This window comes from Mustela putorius, unplaced genomic scaffold (genome assembly GCF_011764305.1).
Source record: "Mustela putorius furo isolate JIRA1106 unplaced genomic scaffold, ASM1176430v1.1 tig00003869_pilon_pilon_pilon, whole genome shotgun sequence".
Lineage (NCBI taxonomy): Eukaryota > Metazoa > Chordata > Mammalia > Carnivora > Mustelidae > Mustela > Mustela putorius.
In genome coordinates, this window is record NW_025422021.1 from 22,921,825 (window position 1) to 22,942,259 (window position 20,435).

The window sequence follows — 20,435 nt, forward strand, 5'->3', positions numbered from 1 at the left end:
TAAAAAGAAAGCCATACATGTACTCAAGCACAGATGATTTTAATGACCAGTTTGAAAGAGTTTTAGACTTTTTCTTAGAGTCAACTATATCCATTTAGCAGTGAGCACTGGCTAAAAATACCTGATGACAACAGTGCCTTTGGTAATCAGAGAGAATGGGTCTAGCTGCAACAAGTTTTCCATCATGAAAGCTCGTTCATTGGGAGGAAATCAGGTGCTTCCGCTTCCCCTTTGGTTCTCTTAATTGGCCAGCAAAATTTAGGCAAAGGCAATTTTGTTAGGTGTTGAAAAAAATTGTGAGGCTTATTCCTGACCAGGTCATTTCAAAGAGATAAAATATCTGCAAAAAAGGCAAGTGAACATATCTGCTGCTGGATTATTTCTGAGAATGGCTTATGTTTCAGGTGGTTTCTGAGAAACTGGGTGGATGGCTGCTTTCCTGTCCCAATATAACACTTCTGATGGGTGGTGACATTACTGAAAGATGCCTTCCCATCAGACAGGCATCTGCTTCTACAACTACTGGTAAAAAATAAAAAAAAAATTAAAGAAAAATTTTTAAAGGGAAATGAACCTACAGGGAGAAGCAAAGTCTATGTATATTCAAATGAAATCTCTAAGTGTATAAACAAGAACTAGATTTTTTGGAATGGTTGCCTTGAAAGATACCGAAGCAACTTTCCCTGAATTTTAGTGTCTCAGCTTAATTGCTGTGCTCAGTACCTTTATTGATGTTGTGTTCCTCTGTCCCTGGTCTGTGGCATTGGTCCTGTGTTTGATCAATTTGCAGTTTGAAAACAGAGGCTAATCAAGTTCTCTAGTCAGTTACTGGTGGTAGTGGCTGTTGATGGTGGTGTTCTGGTGAGTGTGTGCGTGCAAGATTGGGGAGGGAGGAGGGAGATTGAGATTGCAATTTGGCCTGATAATTGTTAGTACAACTTTTACTGCATGGTCAAGTAGTAAACTTGGCCATAAGCCTGAAGAAATGGCCCTTAGAGTTTGCTGCTGGAAGTCTTCCCAACAGGGGAAGACTGTGGGCATATCCACTGAATGGTGAGAACAAGAGTTTTTTTGATTTGTTTTAAATTATTTTCATTAACATATAATGTATTATTTGCTCCAGGGATACAGGTCTGTGAATCATCAGGCTTACACATTTCTCAGCATTCACCAGAGCACATACCCTCCCCAGTGTCTGTAACCCAGCCACCCTCTCCCTACCCCCACGTCCCCCAGCAACCCTCAGTTTGTTTTGTGAGATTGAGTCCCTTATGTTTTGTCTTCCTTGAGGGAGAGCAAGAGTTTGGACTGAACACCAGCATTTCAGCTGTAGGTTGGCCTCCCACTAGAGCCTATTTCTGGGCCAGTCTTCGATTATTGCAGGGCCCCGATTTTCTCATCCCTAAAATGATAAAGTTGAACTAGACTATCTCAGAACTTCCTGGCTATGGGGCTCTATGACTAATTGTTGAGATCCATAATAGCAACCTTATAGTCTGTTCTTATTTAGCCACAGTGGGTGGTTCTTAGGAAGAGGAGAACATCTGAATAAACCGTGGCTCATTTCAGGAGCAGAGGCCGAACCCTGCAGAGCTTAGAGGGTTATAGCAATGAGAGTTTCCAAGCCATCTGAGTACATGGAAAATAACTAAACATGACCTCCCAGAGTAAACTTAGACTGTAACCTCTTTACCTACTTTCCTCTAATTTTAAAAGTGGTAGGTACCTATTGTGGAAATTAAGAAAATGTGTATTAGAAAGAAGAATATCACAGTTCATCCTGATTCCACTAAATAGGCAGAACCAATTATAACATTTGGCAAATTTCCTTTACAGGCTTTTTCCTGTGCATATTTTGAATAGCTAGGTATATTTATTTAGATGAGTTGAATTTACTGTGTTATTTTCATTTTACATTATAGCAAAAGTATTTTCTCATGTCATTAAGAAATACCTCCTCATAAATAGCATTATTATCATTTGCTCTAAGTAATCTGTTCTAAGATAGAATATTAAGGGCTGACCATTACTGAGCATGTAATATACCAGATACTGTCCCAGATGCTTAACATGCTAATTCATTCTTGTGTTACCCCTATGAGATAAGTACTGTTAATATCCCCTATTTTTTAGATGAGGAAGTTGAAGCTCAGAGAAGTTCCGATACTTGCCCGTGGTTACCATGTAGCACAGCTGAAATTGGAAATGAGGTCTTTAAATTTATCTTTTCTCTTAATCACAGTACTATGTTTAACAATTTTTCTATTTTCCTTCTATTTCCTGTAAATATTAAGGTATTAAATATTTTGACATGTTTCTGCATTTTGCATTAAATATTTAGGATAGAATTCTAGAGGTGGGGTTATTGGTTCAAAGAATCTAAACTTTTAACATACACTTGGAATATATTTTCTTTGAAATTTTTTTTATTTCACAAAGAATGTCCATTTGGTGTTTTCTATGATGATGCCTTGCTTTTTTTAGTGTAACATAATTATCTCACTTGATTATTGAATCTGATTCTTCACTTTGCCATTTTAATTTTTTTTTAAGATTTTATTTATTAATTTGACAGACAGAGGTCATAAGTAGGCAGACAGGCAGGCTGAGAGAAAGAAGAGGAAGCAGGCTCCCCGTGGAGCAGAGAGCCCGACTCGGGGCTCCATCCCAGGACTCCAGGATCATGACCCAAGCCAAAGGCAGAGGCCTCAACCCACTGAGCCACCCAGGTGGCCCTTTAATTTGGTTTTTGAAAAAATTCACAAGGAATTCTTCTGCTTCCCCAGTTGTACTAGAAACAATGCATTTTGTTTTAGAGGCTGATGGCTTTTTTTTTTTTAAACTTTTGTGTATTTAGTAACCTGACTGGCTTTTGTGGGCAAATCAGGGAAATTTCCAGCAATTCTGAAAATCAGATATCTGTAGCAGCAGGCTATGTTCAAGAAATCTTTATTTGGGAATGTGAGAAGAGAAATTCATATGAAGAATTTGGAGTGTTTTGTTTTTTTTCTTTTTTTGAGAAAGGTTTGACCTAAAAGTTTGATACAATGGTCCTTATTTCTTCAAAATCGGTAAAATTATGAAAGTGCTTCAATGTTTGCCTTTTTGTGTGAAAATAATAATCATTATGATAGCTCTTTCCTGACACTTCCTTGTTTGTACTCATCAATTCCATCTTTTCTTTGGTTAGGTCTACCTCTGTTGGTTCAAAGAACAATTGCAAGGACGATCGTACTTCAAGAGATAGTGGGAAAAGGTAGATTTGGTGAGGTCTGGCATGGAAGATGGTGTGGGGAAGATGTGGCTGTAAAAATCTTCTCCTCCAGAGATGAAAGATCTTGGTTTCGGGAAGCAGAAATTTATCAGACGGTTATGCTGCGTCATGAAAACATACTTGGTTTCATTGCTGCTGACAACAAAGGTATTTTCTATCTAATTGGGTTCAGCAAGTAAACATGTCATGTCCGTCGTCAGATCACCATAAATAATTTCTTTGTTTTAATAAAATACATAAAAGTCTAATTTCTTTATTGAGGATGGAAGATGCTTTTCCTCTTCTCCACAGATAAATGTACAGAACCATACAATAAAGACAGGGCAAATTAGTGACATGAAATCATGATGATGCCATAGCTGGGCTGACACTTAAAATATTTGGTGACTGGTATGGCACAGGAACCATCCAATCAGAACAGAATTCAGCTGGTCCAGAGTCCTGGGGGAACCGTGCCGTGCTAGTTTTTAGCGCTTACTTGCTGGTTCGTGAAGAGTTGGAGAGGCATCTTGTCAGGGGGTGGAGTGGGAGGTGGGGGAGGTTGCTTTGGGTGTCTAGGGCAAAGGGATGACATTGGAATTTTGAATAGCAGCTGTTAACCAATGAGGACAGAAATATTTCAATATTTTAACTGGGACAGGCATACCAGTGACTGCTAGTTGAATATTTACCTTTGCTAAGACTGTACTTCTCATCTGTATAAATAGGCTTCAATTCCAAGACTCAAATTCTCTATGAGCATTACCAGAATGGCAGCAAGCAAATCAATTTCAATGACATTTTCTATTAATGTACTTTGAGTATAAATTATATTGAGACTGAACGTCAACAACCTCAAATAGTATGACTTTTTGAGATTTGTGGAGCAAGACAGAGCTTCAATGTTTTGGTATTGAAATCAATTTTCATAAAATATTGTATAAATCCCTGAGTAATCAGGGACTGGGTATAATTTGCGGATTACTTACGCGTTCTTTCTTCTTTTTGCATGGCTTTTACTTACTTAATTGTGCATTAGTTCCCATAACAAAGGGAAACAGGGCACAATGACGAGCAAAACATGACCCAGTCAATTTTTTAAAATTCGAATCAGTAATACTCATGAAGAACTTTGGTGAGGTAGAGACTGTAACCTCTATCTAAAAAACAAATTACAAAAAAAAAAAAAATTATCTGTGGATATCAGAGATACACCATTGCCCATGGAAATTAAAATCTGTGGTTATTTTTATCTATTATAAGCTTGATTATTACTAACTAGATGACAAAAGAGAGGCTTAGAATTATTGTACATTTTGGCCATAATTATGTTTGCAGATGGTATGTGTTTTCTGATTTCCCAGGTATAAAGTGGATAAAGATGAGCTATAAACAAAAAAGGTTCTTTCCAAATTCTTAACTCTGTGTACTTTGAAAAAATATCCAGACTACTGAAAATGAGACCTTTCTTAGTAAACTAAGAACTTTTCCTTTTCCTTCCTAAGATTGAGCTGAGGTGTACCTACTTATCAGATTAACTAGCATTGTTGTCAAAGCAGTAATGACTTTAGTTATAAGGATCATCTTGATGAGGCTAATTTCATCATGATGTTTATTTGATTATAAAGCAATAGGCCCAAGGGAGATCATCCTTGATTGTCTCTCCTTCAGTTTAACTGGTCTACCTCTGTCGCTGGCTTATCTGGCTTTGCGCATGGTTTCAAATGATCTCCAACATTGCTTTCATCCTCATTTCTAAATCTTTTGTGGTATTTATAGTTCCACTGGTTAGTCAACAGTCTGACAGAGACATTGCTATAAGAGGACAAGATAGCCACTGGTGTTGAGCAGGGACAGAGTCAGAATAAGGATTAGTTTAATACATGGCTAGTTTATTACTGAACTTTATCATGTTATGTTGATTTTTGTATTCCAGGGAAATTTTATCACTACTGGATTTGAAAAGTAAATATTTGGATTAGGAGTAGCTCTTGTACATAAAGCATTTAATAGAAAAAGTCCATAGCAAATGTTCATTATAGCTTCCTTTCTCTGAGTGTTGGAACAGATCAGGACTGTTCAGAGCTGCTGTAGATATTATTCCAAAAGCTAAAGCTAACTCCAGGGACTCTAATACCTGAAGAAGTTATAGGCTAATTTCTGTTCTGCTAAAAATATTTTATAAGCTGGATTAGCTTTTGTTAATGAAGTAAATTACTTGAAAATGTCTAGTAACTGTATTTAGCTCTTAACCTTAACTTTTGGGGAAAATCATCAACTTCATATTTTGAAAGGTGAAGAACATTGAACGTTCTTAGAATTTTAGAGTCTTTATTACATTAATAACACTTTGTGTAAATTTGTTGCATTTCTGGTTTGTACTGGAACAATCTTTCTTGAAAGCTCAGAGTAATTTTAGCACGACACTGAGCCCAAGTACATCTGTCAGTAGCTTCTCCTATAATGTGGTGCTATCAGTATAAAAAGAGAGTAAGAAAGGAGTTGTTCACTTAATCAGAATCACTCTCACAGCTTCCTGTAGCTCTGGTGGATACATGCAACAGGTTCTAGCATATCAGTATTTTCAGAGATACAGTGAGAAATTTTACTTTGCTCATTTGGACCATCAGCGTCCTCACTAAAGGAATTAACTTTGCTTTGTGAACCGTACAGCTTTACTTTAAATACTGACATTTGGTAAAAGCTTTTGGTTTCTTTCTCAACATATATTTATAGCAATAAAATGACTTTTTCACATTTAGATAATGGTACTTGGACTCAACTTTGGCTTGTCTCCGAATATCATGAACTGGGTTCCTTATATGACTATTTGAATAGAAACATAGTGACCGTGGCTGGCATGATCAAACTGGCCCTTTCAATAGCTAGTGGCCTGGCCCACCTACATATGGAGATCGTTGGCACACAAGGTACGTGTTTTCTTTCTAAGTTTTTCCTGCTTATTTATGAGGATAGAAACACCAAGTTGTGTTTTAGTGTTTAATTGCATTTTAGTTTATTAAAAACAATTATCAAATGTAAAGAAACACTAAGATACTTTATAAAGCTGAGGATATTATAATATAGCCAACTCTCATCTACACACTTTTTGCATATTAGCCATAGTAATATTTTTATACTTAGTGGCTCCAACTTTGTCATTTAGCACATACACCTGGGAGATCATGCTTTGGTGGCAAATGCTCTATGTTCAGAGAATATAACTAATTTAAAATGTTTACTTCTGATAGCTAAAATAATTCGAGATGGTAATATTATCTTGAAAAAAAAATTTACATGTAAAGTACTTAAAGATCAAATGATTCCCACTGTCTTTTCTATTTATTGAGCTAATAGTGAATTTGCTCTAGAAAGTCATTAGTTAGTCAGGGCAGTGGTTACCAAATTTGCATTTATGATCCCTTAAACTCTTAAAAATTATTGAGGACCCCAGAGGTTTTGGTGTATTTTCATTCTATCTGTTAATATTTACTCTTTTAAAAACTAAAATTGAAAAAAAATGTTAAAGTATTTATTAATTTACTTAATAATTATTAAACAAGTTTCAAAAAAATTTTTTTAATAATACAAAACCAATATAGTGAAAATATGATTTTGTTTTTACATTTTTGCAAATCTCTTTAATGTCTGACTTAATGCATAGATTTTCATGCATGCTCTTCATTCAGTTGTTCCTTTATGTTTTGATTGAAATATGTGCAGAAAAGTTAATATCCCACAGCTGTGTATTTGGAAAAGAGTATCAAACACTCCCAGGGATTTGGGGGTTACTTCTGAGAACTGCTAGTCTAAGGTAGTAGAAGTTTGAGACTTTTTTGTAAGAGAATATTTGCTGTGTTCTTATGTGGATGTAGCAATGCTAATTCTTTCCCTTTTCATTCAACAAATATGTACTAGTGGCTACTAAGTGCCACCTAGTGTACTAAGCATCAATGACATGCTGAAGGCTGATGAATAACACACAGGCACTGCCCTTAGGGAGCTTACAGTCTAGCTGGGAGAGACAGATAATCAAACACACATGTGAATGAACAGTATAGTTTAGGGAGTAATAAGGGTTATGAAGAAGGCAAAATGGCGTACTCTGTGGAGACTGACAGGGGATGTGGACTGTGTGGTCAGGGAAGACCTGTTTTTGGAGGTGACTTTTGAGCCAGGTGTTCAATGTGATTCCTTTTAGGGAGAGTCAGCCTTCGGTAACAACAATAACAACAAAAAAGAAAAAAAATGTGTATTCTTTTCTTATGCTTCATAGGTAAACCTGCTATTGCTCATCGAGATATAAAATCAAAGAATATCTTAGTGAAAAAATGCGAAACATGTGCCATAGCAGACTTAGGGCTGGCTGTGAAGCATGATTCAGTACTGAACACAATTGACATACCTCAGAATCCTAAAGTGGGAACCAAAAGGTAAGATCACTAACTCTGGTGGCACACTCAGACAAATGACCGCGCCATAAACATGAAATCCTGGGATGAGTGTGTGGGTGTTTTGAGGGTGAAGGTGGGAGTCCAAATGGAAAATCATTAGGCCGAGGAAAGCAAAGAGTCTTCTCTGGGTCATTGAGAAGTCAGTAACAGAATGGTTATAAAGCGAGGACAGTTGGCATTTTAGTCATACAGACAGTAGCTATCTGGGTGGGGAATCCAGTAGAGATGGATGGTGGAAGATACATTATTTTGAGTGGGCCAGTTTCCGGAAATACATTTTCCCATGGCTAGGAGGGGAAAAACATGTCATCAGTATATAGCTCCCCCAAAGCCTTTATACTCATAAGGGAACTGAAACTCAGGGCTAGTTCTATTTGTTCAATGTTCTAAACAATAGATACAGTCAATGTGTTGAGCAAGATAAGTGAGGGACTCTACATAAATACATACATGTGCTACTGTACTCCCTTTGTATTTAAGAATATGTAACAGTTTTTGTATTTACTATAATTGTGCTTATTCTTAAGTCTCCCAAATTGATGTATATTGAGATAGTAGGAGTTTGGACACAAGTTCCACATTCAAGGAACAGAATTTTTGAGGGCTCAGAACAAATATGAGAGAAACAGAACATATGACATATATATTACCACAGGCCCATTAGTAATGGGATTTCTGGTGGATTCTTGTTCTGGCCAGCCTGTGGTCATATGGCCAGAGTACTTCCATTTCCTTTTATTCGAATATCAAGCTCATGCTACTTTGACATTAATTCCTGGGTTCTTGACCTTGAAGACAGAAAACATGAAAACATTTTCCTGGAGTTGTCAAAGGCTCTTTGGAATAAGGGATTTCTGGTATAGTTGACCTCCAAGCCATGTTTAAGATTCCAAGCCCAAACCTCTGAGTCCTTCCCTTGGTTCCCTAGGACAATTTAATGACACCCCAGGAACACTTCAGGGCAGTTTATTCAAGCTGGGCAACCCTATGGGACTTCTCTTCTTTCCCCTATAAAAAGTAAACTTCAGCTTGCCCATCGGAATGTATGCCCATCACAGACACCCCTCACCCCCAACCCCCCGGGAAGCCTTGGATGCTAGACTCCTTCAGAGGTTCTAAAACTTTTAAGAGTTTGGGAGGGTTTTGCATCCTCATCTTAATACTCTGGGAAATTGTAGAATTCCCCTAGGACAGCTAGACTCCATCAGGTCCCATAGGCTGTAGATTTCTTTGGTTTAGTCTTATTTGAACAAGGCTGTCATTTTCTTGTAGCCACTATATAAGGTGTATATATTTCTGGAAGCCAATTTATAGTAGAATTGTTCATTCAGAGAAGGTGTTTATGGAATGCTGCTAAGCACTGTTTTAGAGTCCTGGGCCCACCATGATGATTTGCCCTAAGGAACTTTCCATGGCAATGTTTGTTGGTGGAGGTTGAGTTCCATCTCTCCAATTGAATGCTTTGCTTACTGCATTTCCCTCTAGCTTGTCCTTTGCAAGTACTTGGCTCCTGGCACCTTGCTTTGATACCCTGAGTAGGATGACCTCTAGTTTTATTTAAAATGTTTTTAAATTTATAGTTCAGTCAATAGCTATATTACATAAATTTAATTTATTACAGTGGCTTGAATCTACTTTTAAATTTGATGTAAGCTATTAATTTATATTTTATGTGGGGATTTATTAAGGTTGTATTTTATTGGATTGCTATAAAGTCATACAGAGGATCTGGAATGCGCATGTTTTTTTAAGGTATATGGCTCCTGAAATGCTGGATGATACAATGAATGTGAATATCTTTGAGTCTTTCAAACGAGCTGACATCTATTCTCTTGGTCTGGTTTATTGGGAAATAGCCCGAAGGTGTTCAGTTGGAGGTAAGATGTTGGAGATACTCTTTGTATCTGTCTTTTCTCAATGCTGTGAATACAAGATATTTTTTTCTATGTATTTTTTCTAAGCATTATATTGAATCATCTTTTTAATATTTAAGAGACTGCCCTTTGGTGTTATCTTTCCTGTGGCAAGAGTGGAGCACCCTACATATGATGATGATTTTGTATTATGATTACTGCTCAGGTGGGGGTGACAGTTCTGATAATTCTGATTTTCTTAATGATACTTTGCGAAGCACTTGAAAATTTTCTTGAGTTTGTATGCAGTTAGCTGTATCCCTACTTTCTACCAGAAATTGAACCCAAAGATGTTAAATGATTTACCAAAAGCCACAGGACTTGATGTCTTCTATTTTTCAGGTTTTTCCAGTTTTTGTTTCTATGCTTTTTTTTTCTTTTTAAGATTTTATTTATTTATCTGTCAGGGATCACAAGTAGGCAGAGAGGCAAGCAGAGAGAGAGAGAGAGAGGAGAGAGGAGGAAGCAGGCTCCTTGCAGAGCAGAGAGCCCGATGCGGGGCTCAATCCCAGGACCCTGAGATCATGACCTGAGGCGAAGGCAGGCTTAACCCACTGAGCCACCCAGGCGCCCTGTTTGTATGCTTTTTGTTACTGTTGTTGCTTTTTCCTTATGATAATGAATGTGGAAGGGAGAAAGTGGAGGGCAGAGGTGGAGAGGAAGACTAACTTCCTGACTCTACTGTTCCTAGTTGTTTAGAGATTAATAATGAGAGGAGGAAGATTTTGAAAGGATGAAACCCTACAAATGCAGTTTATGAAGTTGTGGCATCTGTGGAGAAAAGTTACCTCCTGGTAGAAAACTGATTAGGCTTTTCACTTTCCAGTGAGACCGACATAACACTAAGCTGTGGTTTAGCAAATTCCTGAATGTCTGACTTTAGGCAAGTTACCTGGTCTCATTTCCCTCATCTGTAAAATGAGTAATAAAACTGATCCCTTGGGTTTTGAGGATTTAACAGATTCATTTGATTAATTAATTAGTACAGAGCATAGGACAGGGTAAATGTTCACTAAAAGAGCTGTCATTATCAGACAACTGTCAGCTTTTGTATTTTGCATTGATATAATTTTCCCTTATACCAATTTCATTTTAAAAAAATGGGTTAAAAATGTTTTTAAACTTACAAGGGTAAAATTCTTTTGAATGAGGAAACATACTTTTCCCCTTTTTATTCACAAATAAGTTAGTAAACCATTCAGGAAAATGAAGCGGTTTATAGCAGCAATAAAGTTGTAGTGGAATCCTCGAGCCTGGGATCGAGTTCCAGATCTGCCACTTACTAGCTCTTTGACCTTGAGCAAACTGATGACTCTTTGTGCCTCAGTTTCCTCATTCTGTAAAGTAGGGATAATATGCTACCTCTTTTAGTCAGTGTTTTTTGAGGAATAATTAAAACATGTAAAGAGTTTAAGACAGTGCATGGTGAATAGCAAGATTGAAACATGTTTGTAATAAACTTTTAAAATTTCATATTAATATTCTTCTCGATCTGCTTTTTGTTCATTGTCCTTAAATTTTCTTTAACTGTTGAAATAGTTAACATAATATTAGTTTAATTTAAGTATTTTAATTAATTTAATTAAAATTAAATATTTTAAATTGAAAGGACTGTTAATTTAAACAATTTTATGAAGACATTCTCAAGTCCAGGTAATATTCTGATAATTAAATTCAGATATTTCTTTTTGAGACTCTTTAATATGAACTCTTTTAATATGAACCTTCGTGTTGAACTGTCCATCTTCAGTACCTTTGCTGCTTCTTTGGCACATTCTCTGGTACAGTACTTCCAAAATCCAAATGTAAGAAACTCAACTTTTAAAAGATTGCCTATCAATTTTCAAAAAGCGAAAACTATCCTGTTTTGAAAGGGTTATTTAATGGAGAAACATATTTCATTCCCAAATGGGACCATGCTGTAAATTTTGCAGTTAGGCATTACTTTTGAATTGTACAATGGTATTTTACATAAATCAGTATTCACATAATTTTTATAATATACAATTATATTTTATATAATTATTAAAATTATATACATGCAATTTGTTTATACAAAATTGTAAGATTTTATGTAATTGCATAAATTATATTTTTGTAAAATGGATATAATTTTATGTTTTATATAAAATTTATATAATTTCCAAGATTATGTAAACTTTCATAATATGTATTTTAGAACATATGTAATAATTATTCATCTGAGTGCTTTATTTATATCCTTAGTTTTATAGTGATATAGAATTATCATAAACCTGACTTTCCAGTTTCTCAGAATGCCACTTGTGCCTAGAGGACTTAATTGGTATTCTTTTTGAAATAAGCATCTTTGTTTATTATTCATACTGGGAAATTTATTATGCAAATTTCTTATAGGAATTGTTGAGGAGTACCAGTTGCCTTATTATGACATGGTGCCTTCAGATCCTTCAATAGAGGAAATGAGGAAGGTTGTTTGTGACCAGAAGTTTCGGCCAAGTATCCCAAACCAGTGGCAAAGCTGTGAAGTAAGTCTGTTTTCCTCTTTGGCTGGGAATGGAGTGGGGCAGGGTTTCAGGAAAGGGGCAGAGGGAGAGGGACAGAGAGAATCTCAAGCAGGCTCCATGCCCACTGTGGAGCCCAGTGCAAGGTTTGATGTCTTGACCCTGAGATCATGACCTGAGTCAAAATCAAGAGTCGGACACTTAACTGAGCCACCTCGCACCCCAGGTGCCCCAGGCTATGTTCTTACATATGTTTTATCTGTTATAATTTTGAGGTAAGTATCGGGGAAGATTTTCAGAGACCATACAGTTCTACTGTCTTCATCTAGGCATCCAGTTCATTCCACATGTATAAGTATATGTCCTTGTTTCAGTCTTCAAAAAGATTTTATTCCCTTCAGCCATATGTACACAGAACGCCAAGATAAGTGGCAGCAACAAGCATCCCAGTGACTTTACACAAGACTATTTCTTGCTATGGACAGTCCCCTATAGGTCAGGCAAGTGTCTCTCTGTGGTGATTCAATGATCCAGGTAACTTTGATCTTGGGATGCTGCTATCTCAACACAGTGTCTAGGTCAGGACGTGTCTAGGTCAGGAAAAGAGAGGAGCTGGAGGGTCACCCATGGCTTTTAATGCTTTGGCTTCAGGTGACTCACCTCACTTCCGCTCATGATGCACAGACCAGAGTCAGTCACACGGCCCGATCTGCCTGCAAGGAGTCTGGTAACTGTAGGAGCACAGACAGGTTTGGTGGTCAGTGTCCATGCAAGGAGGAGTATTGCAATTTTTCGATCATCTTTGCAGCCCGTACATTTGCCAAAGTTTGAGCTTCTGTTTTTAAATCAGAAAAGCTTCCTCATGGCAGAGGCCACTGTTCTCTCATCACCAACAATGCATCCAGTAAGCATCGTGTCATAGGCATAGATTGTGGTTATCCCAGTGCTTGTTCTGCCTTACGTGAAGCGAGAGACTTTTCTAGTTCCCACAGGGAGAAGGAGGGGAAGAAGAGGGAAAGGTTGCAAACCATCTGACTAATTCCACAACTGTTTTATGGCTTTCCTCTCCCTCAACCCCATTATTACTGTTATATTCTACCATACATAATTGTAATTTTCAGGTCTTTTTATAGTGACATCTTTTAGCTGGACTTCATCATAAGGGTTATTTCATACAATAGTTTTTCTCCTCATTTCCCCTCCCCTTCATGTTTCATTCAATTCTTTTTCTATTTAAGGGAGGAATTATGTCTTGATGTTTCTATTTTGTATAGATATCTTACCTACATACTTATTTTAGAAGCAGAATTTGAAATATTTATAACCAAATTGAAATTAAATTAAATTATTTCTATTGTTAATAATTTTATGTATATGAAAGAATATGTAACATATATAAAATTTAAGCATAATAATAAAGTGGCAGTCAGTGAATTCAATACTAAGTTTAAAAAATAGAACAAAGATCCCATACTGCTCTGAGAGATTACAATAGTGATTATTTATTATTGCCTTGCTTTTCTTTAGGAGAAAAAATATATATATAATGTATAAATATGTATATATAAATATATATATACTCATGTTAAAAATATGTTGTTTACTTTTTTTGTAATTGTGAAACATTATTTTTTTAAGATTTTTAAAAAAATTTATTTATTTGAGAAAGAGAATGAGAGAGAGAGACAGAGAGAGCATGAGAAGGAGGAAGGTCAGAGGGAGAAGCAGACTCCCTGCTGAACAGGGAGCCTGATGCAGGACTTGATCCCAGGACTCCAAGATCATGACTTGAGCCAAAGGCAGTCACTTAACCAACTGAGCACTCAGGTGCCCTGTGAAACATATTATTGAAACTTACTGTAGATAGTCTTCTTAATTTCTATTCACTTTGATTTATATATGTAGCTATAATCTGTTCATGCTCATATCAGTGCAGTAGTCCATTATATGGGTTCTTATTGTTGATTGTCTTATGTGTGATTTCAATATTTTTTAAACAATGTTGATATATATACATATATGTGTGTATATATATACACATACATTATACATTATAATATATATATACATTATATGTGTGTATATATATATGCATATGTGGGGGGGAAAATTTCTTAGAGTATAAAACTGTAGATTCTTTTGGGGTGTCCACATAGATGATCATATCTCCAAATAATGAGAGTTCTGGAACAAATTCTTAAGCCTTTTCTTTACTTCTTCTTGAGTTTCTAGGACTTCCAGTATAGTGTTGCTTAAAAATTGGTAATGGATATCCATGTTTTACTACTTAAAATTTTGTACATTTCTCCTTTGAGCATGCTGTTCGTTGTAGGTTTTGTTTGTCAAAACTTTAATCACATTAAATAAAAACTGACTTTGTTTGATAAAAGCTTTTTTCCTACCTATGAGGTAATGATATAGCCTTTCTAGTTTTGTCTCTTAATGTGATAAATTGCGTTTATAAATTTTCCACTCTTAAACCAATCATACATTCCTAGAATAGAACTAACATAGTCATTTTTTATGTGATCAATTTTGTACATTGCTGATAAAAGCAATTTTTGTCCATTTTAATCCAATATTTTAGTTCTATTTTATTCTGTATTAATCCTATGTATTAGATATAGTGCAATTTTATACCACTATTACTTATTTAAACTTAAGAAGATATTTATCATTTTCTTTGTTCAATGTTCCTTTTTGCCTCTCAGAGCTTCCTCCTTTTTTTTTTTTTAAGATTTAATTTTTTATTTGACAGACAGATCACAAGGAGGTGGAGAGGCAGGCAGAGAGAGAGGAGGAAGCAGGCTCCCCACTGAGCAGAGAGCCCGAAGCAGGGCTCGATCCCTGGACCGTGGGATCATGACCTGAGCCAAAGGCAGAGGCTTAACTCACTGAGCCACCCAGGTGCCCCTTAGAGCTTCCTTCTAAGATCATTTTCTGATTTCTTAATGTGCATTCTTTAAATGTATTTTATTTAAATTGATTTTTTAGAAGGACCTAGAAGTGATGAGTAGTGATGTTGAGCATCTCTTCATGTGTCATTCTAGGACATTAATTCTTCTAGGGCATTAATTCTAGCATCTAATGTTTTGATGGATTTGATTTTACTGTTCGTTGTTTCAATTGATTCTTGCTTATGATACTTTATTTTCTGCTGTCTTGTGACTTTTTGTTTTGAGCTTAGGCTTACTGTAAAATTTTAAGGCCTGGGCTTGATTTTTCTTCTTACCAAGAATCAAGATTTAGATAATATTCTTTACAAAATTCCTTATAAGACTGATTCTCCTGTATATCCAGGACTTTGGAAACATCTTGACCTGATACTTCCTGGGTGTTTTGATGGCGTTTCCTGTCTTTCCCATGTTGTTCATCAATTCTGAAAGTCTAGACTGTGAGATCAGCAGATGTTACCAGGGTGGACGCTGCTTCAGTGATTTCTTCCATCTCCAGATTCCTGTGTTCTCTGATTGTTTTCCACTCTGAGTATTTATCTTATTTATTTAGCAGCTCACTTATACTATTTTTTTATTCAAATTTTTGATATTTACACCCAGGTCATTATTTTATTATGGCATAAATTAAATGTTCAAATGCACAAATCTTAATAGCTCTCTGTTGATTGTCTTATAGCTTATAGCTCAATGAGTAACAAAAAGAGTATGCGTGTATGTACTTAACATCCTGATCAAGGAATGTGCAACTCATCCTGTATGCCTTTTTGTCTTTCATGTCCCTTCTCAGAAGATTTTAAAAGAGAGCTACTCTACCATATTCCCAGAAATCAGTGATTGAATTTTCAATTAAAAGCTAGTCTCCATAAGGTTAATGTGTGTGTGTTGACCGGATTTTTAAAGACGTTTGGTCCTGATCTTCTGATATCGTTTTAAATTTACGATTTCTTCGTCAGAGCTTAGCATCAATTCCTGGGTTTGTGGTTATGCTGCTCTTGGACTGTGTTTGTGTGACTAGCTAAAGTGTTTGATATTTTTCTCTCTTAAAGGCCCTCCGAGTCATGGGGAGAATAATGCGGGAATGTTGGTATGCCAATGGGGCAGCCCGCCTAACAGCCCTTCGTATTAAGAAGACTATCTCTCAACTTTGTGGCAAAGAAGACTGCAAAGCCTAATGATGATGATTCTGTTAAAAAGAAATCTCTTACAGCTTTTTTTTTTTCCCTCATTTTCCCTCTTTATGTGAATGTTTCTGCCTTTTTTGGTTGTCGTTCTACCTCAACGATAATGCAGTACAGATAAATAACTGAAGTCAGGCATGGGCAGGAATTGATTTCATCCCTTCTCTGTGTTGTCTTTACTTTTCTTTTGAAACGCACCACATCAGTTCATCTTTTTATTTAATAAGAGAGATATTGCAAGAATATAAAATAAGCTATATAAAACTAATACAAGTCATTAAGATTTTATTTTACTTGAATCAAAAACACATGGATGAAGAAAAGGAAATGTAAAAGCTTTTTTTTTCCTGAGATGAAAACACCTTCATGAAAAGTGTGAACTAGAGCACGTTCTATCTCAGCAGAAGCTTAGATTATATAATCTGCGGTTTTCTTTTCTTTTTTCTCTTTTTCTTTTTTTTTTTTTTTTGTTTTTAAATTAAGAAGGGTCTTTGAAAAAGATTACATATTGCCCTGAACTTCAGTGTCTAAAACACTTAAAAGGGGAGCCGCTCAGTTGGAAGATAGAACTGAGGTCCCAGTGGCCACTGGCTTGGCGTCCTTTCTACCTGCTATCCTGTTCTTCATAACCCGCCACCACAGCAGCCCCCAAAGCAGTATGAAAGCCACTACGATTGCTACTTCCTCCCATTTACAAATGAGACATCGGACAGCTTGAACATTGAGACTTCCTGAAAGTCACATAACCAGTGGTGGAGCTGGCACTAGGTCCAAATCTTGTGATAACTCACAGTTGTAGACTTAGCTAACTTCCTGCTTTCCCATTAATTCCCATATAGTACTTTTCTCCTTAGGCAGAAACAACAGCTTTCATGGTGGTATTCATGGTTTAGTTAGACAGAAGACCACGTGGGTCATTCTGCCCAATCATAATGGGCCTGCATGAACTCTGAGGACAATATCCCTTGACGTTTTCCTCATAGAGATTTCATAGTCTGACTATTTGTGAGATAAATATTAACGTTTTCTGAAAACTTCCAGAGATTAATCATGTATAAAGATGCATTGTTAGGAGGGGTCTTTAAGATTTATTTCAGAGGTTCCCACTGCTTTTGGAATACACACTTAGAAAGAATGTATCAGAAGTAGAGGGAGGAGGAAGTAGAAAATATTTTGAGAAAAGATGAGAGAACTCTTCAGTAACTGTAAATAGCTATTTCCCTACCTTTTCAAAATGAGCAAGTAAATGCAAAAGAAGGCTCATGGTACTTTTGCTTTTATTCTACTTCCTGTGGAGACAGAAGTGATGAATTCTGAATAATACTTGCAACACTGAATCTTTCCTTCAAATCTGTAATTCTGCTTGGGTAAAGGAGATTTAACATGGTATCTTTTGTTGTTCTACAGCACTGATTCCTAAGCTTTGATCCTTAGAACGTTCTTCTGTTGAGATGTTCCAAGACCAAAAGCATTCTTTGATAGATTCTTAAAAAGTGATAGTATACATTAGTATATCTTGTACTTTGAGGAATCTAGCAATAAAGAAATGTTGTGGGAGCTACTTTTAATTAGATTTCCCAAATTATTTGATCATGGAATCCTTTTGTTAAGAGGAGGGAAAACCTTTTTACTGTCCCACATTTTAGTGTTCTACAAAACATAGCTTAGGTAACAGTGTTCAAAAGGATATAGCGATGTATTTTCGTGCAGAGCACAATCTAGTGATTATAGTTCATTTCACTATGGAAATATGTTACTGAACCCACCTTCATTTGATTGGAATGAGATAATCAAGGGCCAATATCTGACAGCTGTGGTCATCCATTCATTAAATAAGATAGGGGACCCCTTATCTTCATTGCCATAATATTGGGGTCAGTAGAGAACAGATGCATCATAGGTTCTGCCCTCAGGGATTTTAGAGACTCATTTGGAAATGGGAACAACAATGTAGGTATTGGTTTGTGGGAAGGAAATAAATTGACAATGTAGGAAGTCTTGAGTTCCATACGACAGTGGGTTCTGGAAGTTATTTTCAATTTGCAAAACATTTACAAGTTATATTTATTGGGCCAGTGCAGACAATCTAATTATATAATCAGTTTTTTAAAATGCATATGGGAAGGGATTTTAAAAAGAGCTTATGGGAAGGGGTGATCTGACTTCTTATAGGTTGTATTTGAATATATGAAAATGAAATTATTTATTTACTATGGTTGTATTATAGTTAAATGGTTGTTCAAATAAATAAGAATAATATTTCTTGTTTTATTCACTTATGTTGGGTGAATATACTTATTTCAGTGTTTAGAGAATGTTTTAACATTTCAATTTTCCTCTACATTATGTTTTATAATTTATTTGGGTGTGCCCAAATAGAACTCCATATTCTTATTGGTTCAACTTTTACTCTAGAGAAATTTGTACATTTTGAGATGTTTTTCTTGTTTTCATGTTAGTTTACTGTAATTTCTAACTGACTGGTCTTACATCTTAATTACCAAACACACTTCTTAAGAAAAGAGTTAGGTTAACAAAAATGATTAAAAAAAGATGAAAGTTCTAATTTTTCTTAACTCTCAACATGATTATAAATAGAAAATGCTCACAAGAACAGGATAAAGTTTAGAGCATAAATTTATTGTATATACCTTTCCTGTTAAACTTCATATTATTTGTTTTTGATGGAGTGTCATTGTGTAATATTTATTTCTTTTGAATTGTGTGATAAGCAAAAAATATTCTTAGACTCAATGTGTCAGTGTTCTTTGCTCCTTTCAAATATTTTGACTTTGGGTATAATATAAAGCTTGGGAAATTGCTATTTATGAAATGCCAGTACTGTATAAAGTGGTGATGGGGTTTCTATGCAGCATCACTTTTTAAAATAAGGGAAACATTATGTGTTGTCAATATTACAGCATGAACTTGTTGCCTTCAAGCTACACGTTTAAGTGTGTAATTGGTACGAATTATGTTGTGTGCTTTCTTCTCTGTCTAAAATATTTGGCATGTCACATCTAGAATTCTTAATTTATGTTCTGACTTGAAAGTGAAACATGACTGTGTCGTGCACTATTTTAGGCATAGCACTTGCTTTTCATCTTTATACTTTCAATTAACTTTGCATTTTAAATTTCCATGATTGTATGAAAATAGTAACCTGGTTGCAGTGTCTGAAGACTTCAAAATCAGCTTTTATTTTAAAATGAATATCTACAATAGATTCATTGGGTTACAAGTTCCATAAGAATTTATTATTCTTAATACTTCTACTTTAGTAGAATTATTAAACAGAACTACTAACTGTGCTGAAATTTGCCACCATGTGACTTACTGGGGCAGAGAAAACTCAGGGCTGTCTTAGAGTTTACGCAAAAATACCAGGGAACCTACTGAGAAATCATCATCTGAAAGCAGGAAGCCCACGTTTGCCATTGTATCAAATTCAACTTAAAATTTCTTAGCAGGGAATATTTTTTGATTACTTATTTAAAATATATATAGAGGGTTTTTTGTTTTTGTTTTTGTTTTTTTTTTATATTTTATTCATTTGAGAGAGAGAGAAAGCACTAGCTGAGGGGAGAGGCAGAGGGAGAATCAGACTCCTTGCTGAGCAGGGAGCTCAATGTGGGGGATCCATCCCAGGACCTTGAGATCATGACCTGGGCCAAGGGCAGATGCTTAACCATCTGAGCCACCCAGGGAGATGTTTTTTGTTTCAATAAATTTATTTAAAGTATGGACATTTTATGTCCCATCAGGAAATTGAGAAAGTAACAGTAACAAGTGAGTCAAGTTCATGGTGTGTGATTATTTCAATAAGCATCACTTTAAGTAAATTTACAAATATAGCATTTTAGGTCACTTGAAAATATTTAAGAATTCATTTCTTAAAATGGTGTCATTATGGTTTTTGAAGATATTCTAAATACCTTCTTTCATGAAACATGCTTCTGCTGTGTTTGGCACTGCTCTGTATTAGCTCCCTCCATAAGGTAATACCTACAGGGACTTTAGGTACGATTTAGTGATGACAGTCATCCCTTTGCTTCTGACAGCTTCTTCTAAACAGAAGAAAAGATGTTGGTTGGAATACAAAAGTTTCATTAAAAATGTTAATATTAAATAGAATTTCCATAATAGGCAGTTTTTCAAAGTATGTCAATGCAAATTTTCCAATATTTGACACTCTTG

General features: G+C 35.7%; 1 protein-coding gene across 1 annotated transcript in view; it reads left to right on the plus strand.

The window, feature by feature from the left end:
• Nucleotides 1-19,795, plus strand: part of ACVR1C (activin A receptor type 1C) — a 78,860-nt gene extending 59,065 nt beyond the window's left edge. Inside the window, exons 4-9 of the mRNA XM_004743893.3 lie at nucleotides 3,191-3,421; nucleotides 6,016-6,183; nucleotides 7,530-7,686; nucleotides 9,460-9,584; nucleotides 11,997-12,127; nucleotides 16,107-19,795. Of these exons, the coding sequence (XP_004743950.1) occupies nucleotides 3,191-3,421; nucleotides 6,016-6,183; nucleotides 7,530-7,686; nucleotides 9,460-9,584; nucleotides 11,997-12,127; nucleotides 16,107-16,232 (938 nt within the window). The 3' untranslated portion in view covers nucleotides 16,233-19,795. The remainder of the gene's footprint in view (nucleotides 1-3,190; nucleotides 3,422-6,015; nucleotides 6,184-7,529; nucleotides 7,687-9,459; nucleotides 9,585-11,996; nucleotides 12,128-16,106) is intronic.
• The last annotated feature ends 640 nt before the right edge of the window (nucleotides 19,796-20,435 follow it).